Source organism: Quercus lobata, chromosome 12, assembly GCF_001633185.2.
Source record: "Quercus lobata isolate SW786 chromosome 12, ValleyOak3.0 Primary Assembly, whole genome shotgun sequence".
Classification (NCBI taxonomy): Eukaryota; Viridiplantae; Streptophyta; class Magnoliopsida; order Fagales; family Fagaceae; genus Quercus; species Quercus lobata.
In genome coordinates, this window is record NC_044915.1 from 16,744,244 (window position 1) to 16,764,382 (window position 20,139).

General features: G+C 34.7%; 4 protein-coding genes across 4 annotated transcripts; 2 read left to right on the top strand and 2 right to left on the bottom strand.

The window, feature by feature from the left end:
* Window positions 1-402: 402 nt before the first annotated feature.
* On the bottom strand, window positions 403-3,932 carry LOC115970302 (cucumisin-like). The gene is made up of 10 exons (XM_031089954.1): window positions 3,849-3,932; window positions 3,668-3,756; window positions 3,010-3,107; window positions 2,790-2,933; window positions 2,592-2,691; window positions 1,643-2,156; window positions 1,459-1,556; window positions 1,246-1,357; window positions 919-1,132; window positions 403-647 (listed from the first exon to the last, which is right to left on the bottom strand). Exons 1-10 carry the CDS (start codon window positions 3,930-3,932, stop codon window positions 403-405), a joined length of 1,698 nt encoding a protein of 565 aa, XP_030945814.1.
* Window positions 3,933-8,971: 5,039 nt separating this feature from the next.
* On the bottom strand, window positions 8,972-11,943 carry LOC115969764 (glutelin type-D 1-like). Its single transcript, XM_031089374.1, has 3 exons — window positions 11,714-11,943; window positions 10,048-10,768; window positions 8,972-9,128 (listed from the first exon to the last, which is right to left on the bottom strand). Exons 1-3 carry the CDS (start codon window positions 11,907-11,909, stop codon window positions 8,972-8,974), a joined length of 1,074 nt encoding a protein of 357 aa, XP_030945234.1. The 5' UTR covers window positions 11,910-11,943.
* Window positions 11,944-15,854: 3,911 nt separating this feature from the next.
* On the top strand, window positions 15,855-16,700 carry LOC115970303. Its single transcript, XM_031089955.1, has 2 exons — window positions 15,855-16,211; window positions 16,386-16,700. Exons 1-2 carry the CDS (start codon window positions 15,855-15,857, stop codon window positions 16,698-16,700), a joined length of 672 nt encoding a protein of 223 aa, XP_030945815.1.
* Window positions 16,701-16,982: 282 nt separating this feature from the next.
* Window positions 16,983-17,645, top strand: LOC115970304. The gene has a single exon (XM_031089956.1). The coding sequence runs from the start codon at window positions 16,983-16,985 to the stop codon at window positions 17,643-17,645; it is 663 nt and encodes a 220-aa protein (XP_030945816.1).
* Window positions 17,646-20,139: the final 2,494 nt, after the last annotated feature.

The window sequence follows — 20,139 nt, forward strand, 5'->3', positions numbered from 1 at the left end:
TATACTCTGTTGATATGATGTAGTCTTGTTCTAGAAGTTTGTTTCTTCACCTGTTTGGACAACATGTGCCAGATATTATGTTGAATGTACCTCCATCCAAATATGGGGTTATTTTCGCAAGAATGTTTCTAGGAGTTCAGTTTTATTAATTTGAATATAAATGTATTTTTAGGTTTTTTTTTTTAAATAAAAATTAAGCGTATTATTTAGGATACGTTTAAGAATACATTCATTTGAAAGATAAGGTTTATGGATCCTTTAAATAGGCTTGTAATATGCAAAACAAAAACAACAATTCGCTTTCAATAAAAATGAAATTTTTATTTATAGTAGATTATATAGTCCTAGCTAGAACGATATTTAGGTTTTTCACATTTTCTGTTTTGTGTGAGATAGACATAGTTATAGATCAACAATGCGAAGGTTCCATGCTCTTCCAGGCTTTGAGGTATTGCAAAAGCTGCTCTTGTCTCCGTTGACGAGTCTTAACGTGGTGGTATTGTAGCCTTGCATGCACAGAAAGTTTATGTAGTCTGCCTCATATGCATCATAGACGAGCCCAGGGTCTACTGCTTGCAATGGGTTGATGTGACCGGATCCATAAGCAAATTCAAGGTCTTCATGCTTCTTGGGGTCCACAATATAAACTATTCATTACAAAAGTTAGGTCATTGAGAGAGAGTAAACGATGATTTATAATGTTTTTCCTTATCAGTGTGGTTAATTTCTTTCATAGTCTATATAAGGTTCTATGCTTCCAACAGATAGCAAGGCATGTTTAATCTTTCTGCCATTTTCTTGAGTTTTGTCATGTCAGTTTATAAACCTTTTATAGTAAAATTAGGGGAATTTAACATTTTCTATAAGGCAATAGTCTTGAACATAATCATGTTCTAGAAGTCAAGTTTGTTATTTCACCTGTGGTCATAAGGGCAGATTTAATGGCAGCAGGTGACCAGTTCGGATGGGCAGCCTTAACATAGTTAGCTGCACCACTTGTGTGAGGGCAAGACATTGATGTCCCAGAAATTATGTTGAATTTGACACTCCTAGTGTCGTCCTGGTCCACGGAAGGTGGAGCCACAGGAGACCAAGCAGCAAGAATATCTACTCCAGGGGCTGTGAGATCAGGCTGCATATATATCATCCAAACATAATTTTAACATATTAAGCCATGTTCTAAAACTAAAACTAAAATTATAGATGAAAACAATTTTGTAAACTATGTACTCATTTTCTAATCACCTTGAGAATGTCTGGGGCGATAGGGTTGGGTCCCCTAGATGAAAATGATACAACATAAGGTGCCATGACATCCTTCCATGTCTCACCAACCAGAATAGTGGCAATCGGAAATCTATCAAGGGTTCAAAGTATTTCATTAGGGTGTTGAAGAAAGTAAGCAATTTATGCCATCAATGATTTATTTAAAGATAATTAGTATAGCAATTTATTTACTTTGTTGATCTGATGTAGTTTAAAATTTTAAGGCCATCTTCAACACTAATCAAGGGAAATGATGTTCCATTGAGGTTGAAGCTATTAATGGAGAGACCCTTCATTAGATCATTCAAAGAATTGGTAAAGATTACTCTATGGGAATGCTATCTTTTGAATACATTAACTTCAACCAAAAACTCACAGTAAAGGCTTGTCCACTGCCAAGCACAACTTGAGCAACAAATTTTCTGTCAATGGTGCTTGCAGCAACAGTTAATATCCAAGGTGCATGATTAGCAATGGATAATGGGAAAGGTCCTGAGTTTCCAGCAGAAGCTGAGGTCAAGATGCCATTTTTCATGGCATGGAAAGACCCAATAGCCAATGGGTCTTCAAAGTATGGTGAAAACCCGCCAAAACCAATGGAAACGGAAATAATGTCAACTCCATCTGCTATTGCATCGTCAAATGCTGCTAGGACGTCTGCTGAGTAACATCCAGATGACCAGCAGACTTTGTACATTGCAGTCCTTGCACCAGGAACTCCACCTCTTGCAGTTCCTTCAGCTAGCCCAAAGTAGCTGGCTCCAGCTACCTCCCTCCCTGCAGCTGTTGAGGATGTATGGGTTCCATGATCCTCGGAATTCCTTGGGGATTTGATGTCTATTATGTCATAGTCTCCTTCACTGTTGTAGTAACGGGCTCCAATGATTTTGCTGTGATTTTAAAATTTCTGTAAGTAGCTATCTGAGATGAATGCCTAAAAGATGAATGTTAATTTATTATGTCTTTAGTTTGTGCCTCAAGTTATGTAATAGTTACATGTGCCCCCTGTCCAAAAAGTTTCTAAGACAATCACTTAGGATTTTGTGTCCCTAGTATAGAAAATCTTCAAAATGTAGTGACTCATCTTTATTTCTGTCAATTAGGATTGAAACCTTTTTTTAGTTGTTGGTTATCTTCCATTAAGAAAACAAACTCCACAATAGTATCTCTGCCTAATAATCATTGCCTTCATACAAACACCAGCATGTCCAATTTATTTTTTCTTTGAAATTTTCTCAATCACATTAGTTCTTATTCATCTAATGAGTAATATGTTTGTACCCATGGCAATGCACACATAAGTACAAGGCAAAAGGAGAGCTCACTTGTTGCAGGTGAAGTTGGCTCCTTGGCATTTACCCTTCCATTTACTAGGTGGAGAGCCGAGCCCTTCATCGTTGAAGCTATCAGATTCTGGCCAGATTCCTGCAACACAACAGATGTGGAAAAACTTCAAATTTGAGCATTTGCTTCGTTATTTACTCAAAGCAAAATGGTGACAATTGTGTGCTTAATATAATAACCTGTGTCAAGAAGCCCAATAATGACATCTCCTTCTTGAGGGCTTCCAACTTTGCCTTTGGATGGGAAACCCATGAAGTCCCATGACCTTGTAGTGTGAAGATTTAGTCTGTGGTTTGGAAGTACTGAAATCACACCTTCCATTTCTGCAATACATTTCAACTGCTTTTAACACACAAACGGTAGTAAAATTTCATTCCTTGCCACTAGTTTGACACTCACCTGAGAATTTTTCAACTTCTTCATCAGTTAATTTAGCTGCAAATCCATTAAAACTCTTCCCATAACTATAGAGTAGTGACTCTTTTGCTGTCGAAGCACTGCAATTGAAAAAAAAAAAAAAAGGAATATGCTTGAGATAATTCAAAAGTTAAAGCTGTTATGGGAAGGGATTTATATTTGGAATGACACACTACACTATGAATATAGTAAAGCCTTCAGGTGGTTTCCAGTTATAAAAGTGATGACATTGAAGTGTGATTCTGTTTTGGAGTGTAGACTGGAACTCTCTTGATTATTATACAAGCTAAAAATGTCACATTGGTCACACTTTGCAGCCCAATCTAAAATTTTCTCCAAACATGTCCAAGATCACTATTTGGTTCCTGTTGACACATCTCAAAATAACTACTCGTTCACTCTACATAACGTTAGCATGCACCATAATACCTTGATAGATATAAGTTGCCTTTGCATTACCACATATCAGCTTCTAGAGACCCTAGCATGGTTTTTAGTTATTACATTAACTGTACATTGCTTTTAATTGCCATAGTTCTGAACTATTAGAACTCCTAACACTAATTATAGGGTGTTAACTAGAAGACTAGTGCAAAACTATGACATTATATAAGTAGTGACAGGCTAAAAGTTGTAACACCTTCCAAGTACACTCTCTAGCATGGAATGGTGCGATGATGCGGCAGAAAAATCTCCTTGAATCTTGTCTCCCATGTATACAATGTGAACCTATATGCAGCACAAACTTCTTAATAAAGAAACCATGTTGAATTACTTTGGACATTAAAAAGACTAAATTTAAACTATGAAAACCAATGTACCTTCCTTTCCTGGCCATGGCAACTCAATAGAAGAGCTGCAAGCAATAATGTGTGCAAAAGAATATGTAGCACTGCCGTGGCCATTGGGATTGAACTTGGTTCAACTGTAACAGTGTTAAGTTGATGCCTTAATTACGAGATAAAACTCTAAGGTATTTATACAAGAAATGAAAACTTGAAATATCCGCTTGCTGTTTCTACCATCATTTGTCACGCTCTTTTGTTGTTTTTATCACCAAATTATGTTTAAAAAAACATTATATGAAGAGCTTATTATTTCCGATTTAAAAATGACCAAATAAATAAACAGGTTATATTATTGTTTTAGTCGTCACTAGCTCAGAAACTATGCACACTTATTATTTAGGCGTGCCGTCAAGTCGGTCAAGATTATTGTCCAATAATCACTAGTTTTTTTTTTTTTTTTTTTTTTTTTTTGGGGTATAATAATAACCTGATTATCATCTGGGAAATCCGGCACACTTTTCTTTGTGGGTTCCGTCAAGTAATGGAAATGTTTCGCTTTGTTTAACTTAAATTTTTTTCTTTTAAATGGAATCAAAGACTTGCATGTGTCAAGCAGAATAAGATACGGCAACTCTGTGTTAGTGTATGTTGTCCTCTCCCCATGTACTGTGATTATGGGTGTTTACCAAACACCAAAAACCGCATCAAAACCACTCGTAAAATGACATAATCGCACCGTACCGTACTGCACTGCACCACATCACACCACACCCTCTCTACATATTAATATATTTATTTTTTAATATTAAAATAGTTTAATAACCCTCGTAAGTGTTGATTAGAAAAGTCTGTCTAAAATAAAGAAAAACTAACTCAATAGTTTTAAATTTGGCTCAAAATAAAGAAAAAATCAGTTTTTGGCAAGGTAGGAAAAACTTAAAATTTGAAAAATATACCGGATTCAAATCGGATCTTATACACCGTACCATACATGTGACTGCAAAATGAGGTGCAATGCGGTTATGATTTTAGTTAAACTCTAAACCGCATTACACTGTACTGCACCGCACATGTAACCGCAAAATTTAGGTGCGGTGCGGTTACGACTTTGACTAAACCATACCACACCGCACTGCAAATACCCCCAACTATGATTCAATTGCAAACTTAACGAGTTGCAGAAAACATGAGTATATTGTATGTCAAAACACAATCGTTATCCCTAACTATGTATTAGATTCCAATTCAATTTCTAAACTATCTATTATATTTTGTTTATGTGATTTTTTTTTTTTTTTTTACATGAATAAGCCGTTTTTACTTCTTTTTTATTTTTTTCAAAGTCCAAAATTTTGTTTATAAATTCTATTGTTAAATAATTAAAAATCACACTTATAATTGAAATGATTTTTAATAGTTAGATGGACATCATGTATAACTTACATAAATTTATATTATTTGGTAATTATCCCCAAAATTATATTGCCTATATTATAGTTTTTACACACATTTTTATGTGGGAGAATATAAATTATTACATAAAGGATCATTTTGTGAATCGCCAAAATAAAATTCTTACTACATAAGTTAATATAAACTAAAAAAAAAAAAAAAACTTATTAAATTATTCAAACAAAATTTTGTCAAGAAATCATTTAAATCAACCATCAAATATATGGCATACCCTAGAAACTTCACAATTAAATATAGTGTTGAGTAAACATGGCTTTTACAAAATAATAGATTTAAATTGACATACTAAGAATAAAAAAAGAAAAAGAAAAAGAAAAATGATAAGAGGAAAATCTTCTTGTAAATTTTTGTACGGTTGAATATTACTCTTATGCTTGTGGACTCCCTGTTATGGTATATATATATATATATATATATATATATATGAGTAAGGATGCAACTATTATTTGAATGATTATTGTGATTTATTGATAATAATTAATAAAAATAATAATTAAAACCTAAAATGTTTTTTTTCTAATATAATGGAGGAGAAGGCAATTGACTGTCATTAAAAGTAATTAAAATAATATAAAACATACTCATATAGTCATATGTTTGTATTACCTAGGTAAACAAAGAGTCATTCTTATAGTCTCTGATGATTTTTATATTTGGTGAACTGTTTTAGAAATGACTTTATTTAATTATTAATTATTATTCATTAGAGTCACAAAATTTATAGATATTTTATTCTATTTTGGCAAAAATGATGTGGATAATGAAATAAAGATTATATATTCAAAATATAAGTATATTACATGTCTTATCATTTTTTGTGCGATGCATCTCAAGAAGAAGTATATGTGAAGCAAATCTTTGTTCTTTATTTCAAATTTTGAAATTTGGGTGGTAAAAAAATAAAAATAAATAAACCTACAACTGCTAGAACATGTTAAAAGAGAAGAGGATAGTAAATCAAAATTATTGTTACCTAATATTCTTTTTACTATCTTCATTATTGCAATAAATCCAATGAAACACACCTTAGGAATTTTTTTGAGTGTTTAAAAGCCATTTATGAATGAAGTTTACTAATAAAATAGTATTCTTCAACATTTTTTCTTCTAAATGAACATGAAAATCTTTGTTTTATTTATTTTTTTAATCCTTCTTGTAGTCATTTTATCAAACACTTGAGTAAAAATATAGAACTGTAAATATTGGGATTATCTTTAGCATCAAAATAGAGAGCAAATCATTTTGCTTGGTAAAAATTCATTGTAAAAGAGTCAAAAATATAAATTAATGGACGAAATTTAGTAACAAAATTGGTTGTAGACTAAGGCTACAACTCAATATCTTTTTATTGAATGTGAATTGTGACAAATCCACCAATGGATTACATTTTTTTTTTTTCTTATATCCTCCAAGCTCACAAGATTTCTAGAAAATTAAATATCAATAGCTATGTCATCAATAAATTGTTTAAATTACAAGTTTTTGTAGTTTAAAATTATGCATAAAATATAAACTTATAAATCATATAGCAAATAATATCCGATGGGCATAAAATTTGACATGTGTATTAAGAGCATAAAGAACATGCAATTCAACGATTAGATTTTCAAAATATATAGTAATGTTAATTTTTTTAAAAGGAAATTGTAGCCTTAAGTTACAACCGATTTTATAACTAAACTTTGCCCTAAAATAAAAACATACAATACTCCAATGTATAAAACACACTTGACATACCATATGGTTTTATGGAACAGAGCAATATCCCCATTGAAGAAGATAAACTTGATGCTTTGAAATAAGCTCTTTTTTTAGGCAGGAGCTAAATCCAAAACCATTCCTCTTCTAGTTAAGAGCGGCAGAGGATGTCTAACGGTACCATTCCTCCTCTGGTTAAGAGTGACAAAGGACGTCTAGCAGTTCATATATCATCCCTTTGATTTTTTAGGAATAGTGACAACTAAACAGGTATGAATTGGTTGGGTTCAATGAGGAGATGAAGAGGCAAGAAATGAGGAGAGGGAGAGTTTGACACATTAAAGAGCTTACATGGAAAGTTGAAAACAGTGGATAGAAGGAGTCATGGGTGTTATGGAAGCTGAAGTGAAAACAATGAAATCATTAAAAAAAATAATTGAAAAATAATGGAAATAAAAGAATTTTGTTTATTAATGGAAAGAAAATAATGACATAACCGTTAATATGGCTCAACAAAAGTATAGCAACAATAAATACTACGCTTCAACTTTTAAATATATATATATGTATATATTATATTTTTTATTTTCTAAAGAGAGAGACAACGGCCTCATCAAATCCCGCTAGTCTAAGAGGTGGTATTTGGTGTAATATGGATATCTCACATGGGTTGTGACCTTTGGGTTCCTCACTTGTGAGATTCACCTAATATGAAAAGGAGATGTAGTTATTTAAACAAAAACAAAAACAAAAAAAATCTTTTGTGTAATGGAAATATATCATTATAATTTTTAAAGAACAAATTTAAATTAATATATAATTTAGCAACAAAAATTATCTGACTTAAATTGTATTAAACAGACAAGTAGGTAGGTTTTAAAAAAAGAGGTTGAAAATGCACGCTAATAATCTTTAACATTAGTCCCCTAAATATATAGAAGATTAAGGTGATTGTGAACCACTCCATGTAGCAGATGTGGAGAATATCCATAATTGAAATGGATTCCTTTCATGGTTTTGCTACAAATCTAAAAAAGATGTAATGATGTGTCCAATGTTGGGCTTTTTGGCTTTAATAATGCATATTTAAAAATTACAGTAATTACTAACCAAATAGCATTGCTTGTTATTGACCCCTCCATGGCTTGTTAGATGAAGGTTTCACCAAAGTTATTCTTGAATGAGATGCCCTGCATGTTATAAATCATCTTCTCTCCTCTTTGACCAAGCTTCACTAGTAATTTGTGATGAACTGTTGTCTCTTTTGTGACCATTCTCCTTTTGGAGTACTTCTCAGTTATCACTAGAGAATCTAACTCCTTTGCCCATGAGTTGGCTTCATGGGTGTTTAGTTGTAGTCTATCTAGAAAATCCGCACCTCCTTTGTACTTGAGACTGTTTTAGCTCAATAACATAGAGAATCAGAGATGGTGGTTGATCCTCTTTTGGTTTATTCAAGACAAAATAATGATAATAATAATAAATAAATAAATAAATAAAATTATCACTCACATGATGACTTTCACACCCTCAAAAGTATATTCATCAATTCATTTCAAGTCAAATGGGAAAGCTTAATTCACAATTAAAAATTTGGTAGCTCAACGCTATATGCGAAAATTATTTGGTGACTAGAGTGAAATGAAAGGACAAATTAGAGAATCCCTTCATACTTCCATTAAAAAATTAAGATATATTTTGAAAATCTAAACATTAGATTGCATATTTTTTTTATATTCTTAACATACATGTCAAATTTTATTTAAATTGGATATTAATAATTATTTGATTCATAAACATATTTTTTATGCATAATTTAAAACTACAAAAACTTGAAATTTAAACACTTGACTAATGATATAATTATTGATCTTTAATTTTTAAAAAATTCTGCAAGCATGAAGAATATAATAAAAAATTACAATCTAACTAAGCTTTTTTATTGAGATGACTAAGAAAATAGCAAGACAAATCTAGTTTTTTTATCAATTCGGTGGAGGGAAGAAAATGGCCTCAGAAGTCCTCTTTGAGCGGAAAAGCTTCTCTGTATCGGCATCCACATCGAATGAAACCTGGAGCACCGAAGGAGATAGAGCCTTCCATACAGAAGTCCTTCCAGCTAATTGGGTGAATGTCGGACTCCTACAGAGAAACAAAGTCATGAGTCATAAAAACTTTCACTAGAAATAATTATACACGATTTAATATTAAATTTCTTCTACTGCTTAGCAGAATGCGACCTGATGTATTTGGGGCCTACGGCAAAAATTGAATTGAGGTCTTTTTCTCTATTTTTATATGCAAAATTACTAATTAACATGAACCATATAAAAAAAAAAATTTAGAAAGTCTATCAACACAAAAAATTTGATAAAATTTTTCATACCAGTTAATATGGTAGATTGATAATGGTAAAAAAAAAAATTCTGTTAGTAGTGGATCTAGATGAAAACTAGTAAAAGTTTAACAACTTACCTATTGTGAAATTTTTTGTGTATTGCTCTCTTTTTTTTCTTTTTTTAGAAGTGTTATATTTACAATACTTTCACTACAAATCCTAGATGTTAATTTATTACTGATTCTAATTTAAACTCACCACTGAAGTTACTTTTTTACACACAAATAACAACCAGTAATAACCTATCACTTAAAATTTGTTGTGAAAGTGTTATGAAAAATACTGTAGACATAACATTTATTTCTCTATCTTTTTCTTGTTTTTTCTTTGATAAAAATAATATTTTATTTATTAGCTAGTATTTGGGTATAATTAATACTATTAAAATAAATAAATAAAACCCTATTAGTTAAAATTTTGGGCCTTTTTTTTTTACTTAGGCCTTAGGTGACCGTCCCCTTTGTTTTTTACTTGAGGCCTTAGACGACCGTCCCATTTGCCTATACTATTGAGCTATAGACCCGGACCTGTGCTGAGTTCTTTACACAGAATTGATTGACTCCAACACTAGCAAATTAAACAACCAGGAGGTCTAAGGATAAAAACAAGCAGTAGCTTAACACAAATGTGACAATGTGCCTAAGAGTGTGGAAATAGTCTTACTTGGGGCTGGTGATGACAGTGAACCAATCCATACCCTCAGGAGAGGCAATCTTTGATACAACAAAAAACCTTGGCACGATGAACAAATTACCCGCCTTAAGAGTTGATTCCAAGACCCTACGGCCATCAACGCCGACAACCTGAACACGGCCACTACCCCTAACAATATAAGTCACCTGCAATGCCGAGTCACAAGAATATCCAGGAGAGCACATGGCACTTCCATCCAACCTAATAAGGTCACCCCCAAGCCCAGCTTCACCAAGCATAGGAAGAACATTAGTGTTCAATAGCACAACCCTTCCACCTTTCTTAATGTCCACGTCTAATGGAGCCTCCTCACAATTGAATGCCATACCAAATCGATGTTCCTTCTTTGGCTCAGGCATTTCAAAGTTCTCATCAAGCTTGACAATTCCATTGCCTGATTGGTTTCCAACAAAGGCCTTCACAGCATTCTCATCTAAGTCACACGCTCGGCTCACAACTTCAGTAGAGAACCCAGTGAAGATCCCATTGGAACCCGTCAGGAAAAAATCAGTAAACTCACCAGCTCTGTGTGCTTTTGAAGTGTCTCCCAAGAAAAGAACGACTAACTCAGTGTCCTCTTTGTTGTACCACCATGTAACCGCACCAAAAGGAAGGGCAATGGCATCACCCTTCTTAATTGCAAGAACTTTCTCTTCTGATTCAGGAAGCACAATTCCAGCTACACCATTTCCTACAGAAAACCAATGAGGACTAAGTTAACATATTACACATACTACACAATGAATGGTTGACAGAATTTGGATCATACTCTATCATTACTCTGTAAAACAAATTGTAGACAATATGTTTAATGCTTACTCTTCTGTTGCATATGGACAATAGCACAATACTACTCTTTTAAAAGGTCAGGCCATCAAATCATTCCTATCCAAAAGTCATTGTTCTTACCAACATTTAAATGCCTAAAAATTTATTCTTCCATAATAATTCAAACAACTGGATTACTTAGATATTTTGTTTTCCTTTTAACCCAATTATAAAACCAATCTCAAGTAAAAGCACCCAAAAAGTTGGGTGAAAGTTTAGAATAAAAATTCAGAACATGACAAAAAATGGAGCAATCAAGAGCATAATGAAAACAGAAAATCATAATAAAATAAAAACAAGCAATCTTCCATCAAAAGACTGACCAAAATTGCCATGATATGATTTGAGTCCACCTAGCCCATGATGGTAGTGAGTTGTAACTTAACACAATACGTTAATACCAGAACAATTTTGGGCTTTCTACTATCAAAATAAATACCCCAAATTTTAGTTTAATCGATTCATTTAACACAATCCAAAATTTCTCATGATGCGCTAAAAGATACCTAGAAAATCCACAAATCAAAACCTTCTCAATTAAGAAAAAATAAAGAAAACTTAAAAAATAAATAAATAAATTACATTCAAATTTTATTCTACAAATTCTATACCCAACAAAGAACCCATTTATTAAATAAATTTAATTCAGCACATCAATAAACCTATGTATCTAACCGTAACAACAATAGAACATGCAAGTATGCAACGTAAAATTGATCAAACAATAGAACTTAAAACCCACAAATGTAGACAAGCAAAGAAGCAAAAAATTATAAAAACAGAAAACGATTATATATATATAAGCAACCTTGGAGTACAAAAGCAACCTTGGAAGAATCAGAATAACAAGGAAGAGCAAAACCATTCTTCTCAAGGGCCAACTTAGCAGCACCAATATTCCCTTCACGAAGCATGGGAAGCTCAGATGGAGACCAAGCATGGTATGACCCTCCATTGTCTCCGTACACCTTCTTTGCCAACTTTGGAGATAGATCAACCTCCATTGTTTTTCTTTTACTCTTTTCTCTTTAAAACAAATATTCGTAACTGTCTTGCTGTGTGTTAAAAGGGACTATCAGCTATTTATAGTGGCTGGAGAGTTTTTGCAGTTAAGTATTGGTTCAAAAAGAGAAGATTCTGAGTAAACGTATTTAAGCAAATTACAACTGATTTTCCTACTTGGTTTGTTATGTAAAAATTTATGACCACGAACTATTTAGCAATTTCTTTGTCATAATTGAAATGTGACCGAGTGTAAATAGTGGAGAAAAAATTGTGAATCTATTGATAAATTATTAGCAATCAATCACAATCGGATATGTCAAAGTTGTAACCAAAAAAAAAAAAAAAAAATTGAAATAGTTTGTGGTGAAAGCATAAAAAGCGTCCCTGTAAATCTAATCAAATTTAAGAAAACACTAGGCTAATTGAGATTTTTTAGGATAAATTACTTTTTAAATCTTACGGTTTTTGGAAATGTCTCTTTTAAAAACCTTGAACTTTCAAAATATTTCGTTCAACTCTCAAAAATTTTAAAAAGGTTTCATTTAACCCTTGTATGATTGTATCACATTTATTATGTTAATGCCCTTAAACATCACATGATTTGTTGGTTTAAATGAAATTCACTTCAAATTTTGAGATTTACATTTAATTTATCCAAAACTCTAAGAAGGTTTAAACGAAATGTTTTTTGAAACTTTGAGGTTAAAAATAAATATTTTGAAATTTTAATATTTAAATGAAACATATCCAAAACTCCAAGAATTTAAAAAAATAATAATAATTTACCTTTTTTAAAATATATATATATATATATATATTTTTAAAAAAGGATAGAATAGCTAAATGAGAATTGTTATTTTCTTAATTGGTGTAACCCAATTTTTACATTTTTTTTCACCTTTTATCGTTTAATAAATAGTATAAATGAGTAATCCTACCTATACAAACTATTTTGCAACATCTTTACAATTTACAAATCATCTGAACCTATCACTACCATTACTTTTTACTTATCAATTACTACTCACCACACCGACAATTAGTAAAAAATGTTATAAAATAGTTTGTAAATCTAGTGTTTTTCAATATAAATATTGTGACATGCATTTTTCACAACTTAGTAGCAATGAATTTTTTTTTTTTTTTTTTTTTTTTTTGGTGCCTTGAGAAGATAGCAATGATATGTTGCAATTGGTATACAATAAATGTGATATTTTTGGTAGATAATATACAAGTGATGTTCCACTTATCTTCACAAATTGCCTGGAAAAAACAAAAGCACACAAAAAAAATAGATATTCTCGTGATGAACTCGCAACTACTGGGATGATTTTGCTTAGTCTGCTAATTATGACATTCCTTGGATCTGGTCACTACTCAATACTAGTATGAGCATTATCCACAAACATGTTGCCATAATTTGGTACTAAGTGTAGTTATTATTACACACATATTCCTACTTGAAATTGTGTCTCTAATTTCCGATTTCAGTTCAAAATTAAGTGCATGTAAGGCTGTGTTTGGTTCGCGTAAAATCATTTCCGGAAAATATTCTATTTTTCGGAAATGCTATTTTCCGGAAAGGAAAACGTTTTCATGTGTTTGGCTGTCACAAAATTCATTTTACGGAAAATTAATTTTGGTGTTTGGTTCATTTAATCATTTTACCAGAAAATGCATCAAATCCGGCGAAACGCTCGTCCGACGAGCGACGCTCGTCGATCGACGAGAGACGAGGGCGCTCATCAATCGCGATCGTCGATCGCGCCACTCGATCGACGATCGCGATCGTGCACCGCGCCGCTCGTCCGCGCGGTGCGATCGTCGGACGAGCGGCGCGATCGTCCCTCTCTCTCTCTGATCTGGGCTCTCTCTTCTCTCTCTCTCTCTGATCTGGGCTCTCTCTTCTCTCTCTCTCTCTCTCTCTCTCTCTCTCTCTCTCTCTCCGGAAGTGAATTGAAGTGAAAATGAAGGCAGAAATGGATTTCCGTGGTCAAAGGGAAAATTCGTGGTCAACCGGAAATCATTTTCCGGAAAATAATGTTTTCCGTGACAGCCAAACGCATGCATTTTCCGGAAAATCATTTCCAGAATCACTTTGAAGTCGATTCAAACGCAGCCTAAGTGTAGTTATGATTACACACACATCTCTACTTGAAACTGTATCTCCAACTCCCGATTTCAGTTTAAAATTAATTGTGTACCAACAGTGTGTAATAGCTTTTACCTTTTGGACTAATGGCCCTTCACAATTATAGTTGGGATGATAGGTAACTAAAGAGAAGTGAATCGTGTTTCTCCGAAGACACACTAGCTTGTCATGCAAATTTTACAATTTTTTGGTTTATGAACTCTTTTTTCCCTTCTTTTGCTGCAGAGAGTACTCTAGAATATTGTAACACCGCTAGATTGTCATTACCAAACATTGTAACACGATTATTGTCATTATCAAAGTGGTGCTGAATACTCTGCCTGCCATATTTGTAAGGCTGATAAAACAGCTTTCAGACAATTACTCCTTAATCAAAACGAATCATTTTCGAAGAACTGGTTAATTGTTTGCCATGATCTAATGAAAAGCACATGTTATGCACCTTAGTATTATTGTTGTTGCTGTTGTTGTGATCAAAAGTTATGTAGTTTTAAATAAATAGATGTGGTTCTGGCCCTACCTTTAGGCCAATTAGGCAATCACCTAAGGCCCCCACGTAGAACAAGACTCCCAAATTTTAATCAATAGTGATATTTCTATACCTGCAAGAGTATTAATTAGGCCCTAAATATTAGCCAATAAAAAAATAGTAAAGAAATAAACAAAACAAAATGTTATAATAATTTCATAATATTCTTAAATTAACATGCCAATTCGCATGTTCTTTGTAGCTTTATATACATACAGACACTAGTTGTTAACACACACACACACACACACACAAAAAATGTTTTGTGAAAAATTAATCAATTCTCAAAAGGATTCCCCAAATAATTTATTACTAGCAATGAATACAATATAATAATTTAATAAAAAATGTGAAAATCTTAGAAACGAATTAAAAAAATTATAAAAAAATTTAGATGAACAACTCACATATGAACAAGAAATAAGTTTTTTTTTTTTTTTTTAAAAACTAAAATTTTTTGCATCTAAACAAATTAGAATAATAGATTTAGAGTAAAATAAACATTATTTAATTAAATTTGAATATATAGAAGACCTTAATTTAAACATCGCCCTAGGTCCCAAAATTCCTTGTGCCATCGGTGGTGATTCCTGCCCAATTAAATGGATGTATAGTTGTATCAACCCTAGGTGTGCCTATGTTTGGCAATATTGCTAGAGTAAGAACCAGCTAGCGTTTACTAGATTAATAAGATTGTTCCTTCTTACATTATGGTTGAAAACCCAATGTGGATGCCAATTATCTATTATTTGATGTGATGGGAAACCGCATTTTGAGATCTATGTACATGTTTCAATAGTTCTTTTACTACCATAACTTTTGATACAATTTTTTTTCTTTTTACGAAGTAATGAAGTGTTACATCATATGAAGACACAGAAGTCAAAGAAAGTAGATTTCATGACCTTAAAGTTAGACATGAGTAAAGCATATGATAGAGTGGAGTGGAGATTTTTGATTGAAATTATGAAAAAAATGGGTTTTTGTGATGCTTGGGTGAATCTCATTTATGAATGTATCACGGTGTCTTATTCAATCTTAGTTAATGGGGAACCCAAAGGCGAAATCTCTCCAACTAGGGGAATTCGTCAGGGGGACCCATTATCACCATACCTTTTTTTGTTGTGCTCGGAGGGGTTGAATAGATTGATCCAACATGCTGCAAGGGATAATGTTATTCGGGGTTTCTCCTTATGTAAAAATGGCCTAAAAATTACTAACCTATTTTTTGCAGATGATACTTTGTTGTTTTGCCAAGCAAGGATGGAGGAGTTGCAAGCCATTCAACACATCCTATCGCTATATGAAGGGGCATCCGGTCAACAAATAAATCGGGAGAAGACAACCCTTTTCTTTAGCAAAGCAGTGCCTGAAGAAACGAAGAGAGACATTATAAGTTTCCTAGGAATTCCAGAAATCAAGGAATATGAAAAATACCTTGGTTTGCCCACTGTAGTTGGTAGAAATAAAAGGACAAGTCTCGCTTATATCAAAGAAAGGGTGTGGGCAAAGCTTCAAGGTTGGAAGGAAAAGCTCCTATCTCAAGTGGGGAGAGAGATCTTGCTCAAGGCGGTGGTGCAAGCTATCCCCACATTTGCAATGAGTTGTTTCAAGTTGCCGGTGGGTTTGTGCAAGGAGATTGAAATGCAAATCAGAAAATTTTGGTGGGGTGAACGTGGTAGTCAAAGAAAAATTCATTGGAAGAGCTAGGAGGTTTTATGTAAACCGAAAGAGGAGGGAGGTATGGGGTTCAAAGATTTGTTGAGATTCAATGAGGCTATGCTTGCTAAACAGATATGGAGACTACAAACAAATAGAAATTCACTTCTGTTTAAGGTTTTCAGCACAAAATACTTTCCCACGGGTTCGGTATTGGAGGCAAAAAGCAAGAAAGGCTCCTATGCTTGGCAAAGTATCCTTAAAGCAAGGCATGTCATTGAGAAGGGGATGTTATGGAGGGTTGGTGATGGATCACAGATTAGGGTGTTCGAGGATAGCTGGATTCCGGGCTACCTTCCAACCAAAGCAGTACCACGCACGCTAGAATGTAAGGATGACTCCACGGTTAGCTCACTAATAGACCTGACAACAATGGAATGGAATGGCTAGTTGATTGACCAGAAGATTTCTCCATATCTGGCTCAAAGAATTAAGGCTATCCCACTTTACAGAACGCCACAGGAAGATTGCACCGTTTGGCGACGAAGCCGGGATGGAAATTATTCGGTAAAGACAGGATATCAACTATTAGGTGAGCTGGAAAATAGGGAGGTTGCGTCGGGGTCAAACACTGATGATTCAAGGAAATTTTGGAAGGGGATGTGGAGTTTGCAAATCCCAAACAAGATAAAACACTTTGGCTGGCGAGCATGCACCGAATCACTCCCAACGATGGCAAATTTGCATCGGCGGAAAGTGTTGCAGTCACCGTTATGCAGCAATTGTAACAAAGCAAGGGAAACGGTCCATCATGCTCTTTGGGAATGTGATCATGTGCTAGGTTGCTGGGGGCACAGGTTCAAGAAACTTAGAAGCCCAGAACAGAGTATGGGCTCATTTGCAGACTTGGTGTTCTCAGCAAGGCAGCAGGACAAAAACATGGAGTTGTTTATGGTGGTCGCATGGATGATATGGACTAGGCGTAACAAGAGGCACTTCAACGAGCAGCAGCTACCCCCGGAGAAGATCCTTGAAGCGGAAACTGCACTGCTAACTAAGTTCCACGAAAATTCTGTTGGCAGGTCTGAGAGAAAATTGACCCAGACACAACGTTGGGTACCACCAGCTGCAGGAATGTACAAGGTGAATTATGACGGGGCTTGTTTTGTGGATGAAGAGAAAGCAGGTATTGGTGTTGTGGTGCGGAACGATCGGGGTCAAGTTATGGGATCTTTAGCAGAGAAAATTGAAATGCCGCCGACTGTGGAAGTCCTTGAGGCAATGGCAGCGAGGAGAGCAATGATATTCATGGAAGAGTTGGGCTTGAGACATGCAGTATTTGAGGGAGACTCCGAGATTGTGGTAAAAGCACTAGTAGGCCTCTACCCAGACTAGTCTAGTATTGGTCATCTTATAAAAGATTGTAAGTCTTTAAGGGGTGTGTTTCAAACTTGTTCTTTCTCTCATGTTAGGCGGCAGGGCAACGGTGTTGCACATGCATTAGCTAGGAGAGCTAGAATGTCATTTCCTTTATCTGTTTGGATGGAATCTGTTCCAGCCGACATTACCTATCTAGTTTATGTTGATGTAACTTCATAATTTTTCCATACATTAATAAAGTGGTTCCTTTTCTTCTCAAAAAAAAAAAAAAGTAATGAAGTGTTCAATTATGAATAATAAACAACTAAAAATTCACTTTCAAATGAACCATTACATTTTCTCCATCACTCATAATTGGCTTCACTACTAGATAAATATATAGATAAAATTTGAATTTAATGGTGTCTATTATATGATAATTTCTCTTTGCCATTAGAAAAGTGTTGATGCCCACTTTGGCAAGGAGGCCCAATAATAGGAAGAAGCCCAACAATATGGGAGAGAATAAAGAAGAAGAATTAGCAAATTGAGAAGAAAACTATTAAACCCAAATGGCAGGAATAATGGACCATAGGCCTATAAAATAGCAAAAGGGCCTCAAAGAAAGCAAGCAGGCCCAAAGAAGCCCGAAGAAAGAAGTAGTAAACTCATAGGCATTATGAGAAATGGAAAGCAAGCAAGAATGGGCCGAAAGAGCCCAAATGAAGGAATTAAGTAAATAGGGGTTGGTGGAAAAGCCTATAAACCCCAAAAGTAAAGAATATGTTAACTTGATCCGGGGAAGCCCAAAAGACTTAGAAAAAGCCCATGGGAATGAAGGATTGAAATGGGCCGGGGATGCCCAAGGAATGAAATGGGCTAAGAATGCCCAAAAGAATAAAATGGGCCAAGGGAGCCCGAAAGCAATGAAATGGGCTAAGGAAGCCCAAAACAGCATGAGTACAAGCCCAATGATAGTACTAGGCTATTGGAATTGAGCAAAAGGAAAGCATACAGCAGGCCCAAAAGGGGCCCAGCAAGCACAAGTCAAATAATAACATGGCAGGAGTGTCAATCAGCCCGCAAAGAGCTTAAGGGTTGGATTGAAGAAGGAAAGGCCCACGACCAAGAAAGACCCAGCCCAGGAAAGAAGTAAGACATAAAGAATGAAAGTCCAGAAAATCATCCATGCCACAAAAGGTCAAGAACAAGTAGCAAAACGTGCAGATAAGCCCTCAGGTCAAAGCAAACACATGAACAGCAGACAAGCCACGGACACACATGGAAGTGGAGCATGCACAAGGCTCAGGCACCACCCACTTGTACCTAGCCAATACAAGAGTGGTGGGTCACGGGTCAGAGATAAGAGAGAGTATGATCTGGCGGTGGGGAGAAAGGGAAAGCTTATTCTGGGGTTCCCGCTTTAGCTATTTTGGGGGGAAATGTCCTGTTAGGATGACATACCACCCAAAATAGGGAACATGAGCTAGAATCACAAGGTGCATGTCATAGGGGATAGTAAAAGAGAATGTCCACCCTTATCTAGATGGGAATGCCACAGTAAGTAAGAAAATAAAATAAAACTCTTTTGTTTGGGAATGGGATATGGCATGGCTAGTACAGGTAAGTGGTGATGGCTGGACAACCGAAAAACCAATGGGTGGTCTGGGAAGGACACCTATACCAGGACAAAAGCGGTTAAGGGGCAAAACAATAGAAACCCATCACAGCAGGCGCTATAAAAGAAGGTCTTAATTGTGCATAGTAGAGGCAAAACAGAGGAAGAACAAGAGAGAACAAAGGAGAACAGAGAAAAAAGGGAAGAAAAGCACAAGAGATAAATAAATTTAAAAGAGAGAGAGAGAGAGAGAGAGAGAAAACTTGGAAAGAAAAAAAGGAACCAAAGAGGGAGAACAGAGAGTGAGCAAGAGTGTGATAGTAGGCATGCACCAATAGGCTGTCCCTTTCTCTCCCTCTAAAAGCCTACTCTCTAAAGAGAATTAAGGAATTAGAGGAAAAGCCATCTAGGCCCATTCTCTAAAAATGGGCAATTTCTGTGACAGGACGTCCTAGTGAGATTGCCCACATTGAAGGGTGTTTCCCTTCCTAGACTTGACTCCGTTGAGAAATCAAGCACAGTAGAATAACCATCTTCCCTTTTATTTTATTGATCAAGCATTAATATTATTTCCTTTTCTTTTTATCATTATTATCAACTCATTTTTGCTGCATTTATATCACTACATTATCTCCTCCTTTACTAATGATTCAGCTTTTCTATTTTCTTCTAGCTGACAGTAAACATATTCTTCTCATTATTGTAATATTACACCTACCTACTATAACTTTTTTGTAACAATTTCCTCCGCCGTGAGCACGTGTCCTAGGTCTTAGCAAAGGGGTTCTAGCTTGTGCACAAGCTGACTTGGGGTGTGTTTCAATCAAGCAAATTCTGACTCTCCTACCCAGAATCATTGGGCCATAACGTGGCAGAAGACAGTCCAGCCCACAGTTGTAAAAAAAAAGGCCC

Excerpts from the sequence above, each read along its gene's own strand:
- LOC115970302 (XM_031089954.1), bottom strand. The coding sequence starts at position 3,932 with ATGGCCACGGCAGTGCTACATATTCTTTTGCACACATTATTGCTTGCA. Across the intron at positions 2,157-2,591 it reads GCCAACTTCACCTGCAACAA|CAAAATCATTGGAGCCCGTT; the intron begins GTGAGCTCTCCT and ends TTAAAATCACAG. Across the intron at positions 1,133-1,245 it reads TCGCCCCAGACATTCTCAAG|CCTGATCTCACAGCCCCTGG; the intron begins GTGATTAGAAAA and ends ATATATATGCAG.
- LOC115969764 (XM_031089374.1), bottom strand. The coding sequence starts at position 11,909 with ATGGAGGTTGATCTATCTCCAAAGTTGGCAAAGAAGGTGTACGGAGAC. Across the intron at positions 10,769-11,713 it reads GGTTGCTTTTGTACTCCAAG|GAAATGGTGTAGCTGGAATT; the intron begins GTTGCTTATATA and ends GGTTTTCTGTAG. Across the intron at positions 9,129-10,047 it reads ACTGTCATCACCAGCCCCAA|GAGTCCGACATTCACCCAAT; the intron begins GTAAGACTATTT and ends GTTTCTCTGTAG.
- LOC115970303 (XM_031089955.1), top strand. The coding sequence starts at position 15,855 with ATGGAGGAGTTGCAAGCCATTCAACACATCCTATCGCTATATGAAGGG. Across the intron at positions 16,212-16,385 it reads TGAGTTGTTTCAAGTTGCCG|ATATGGAGACTACAAACAAA; the intron begins GTGGGTTTGTGC and ends CTTGCTAAACAG.
- LOC115970304 (XM_031089956.1), top strand. The coding sequence starts at position 16,983 with ATGGCAAATTTGCATCGGCGGAAAGTGTTGCAGTCACCGTTATGCAGC.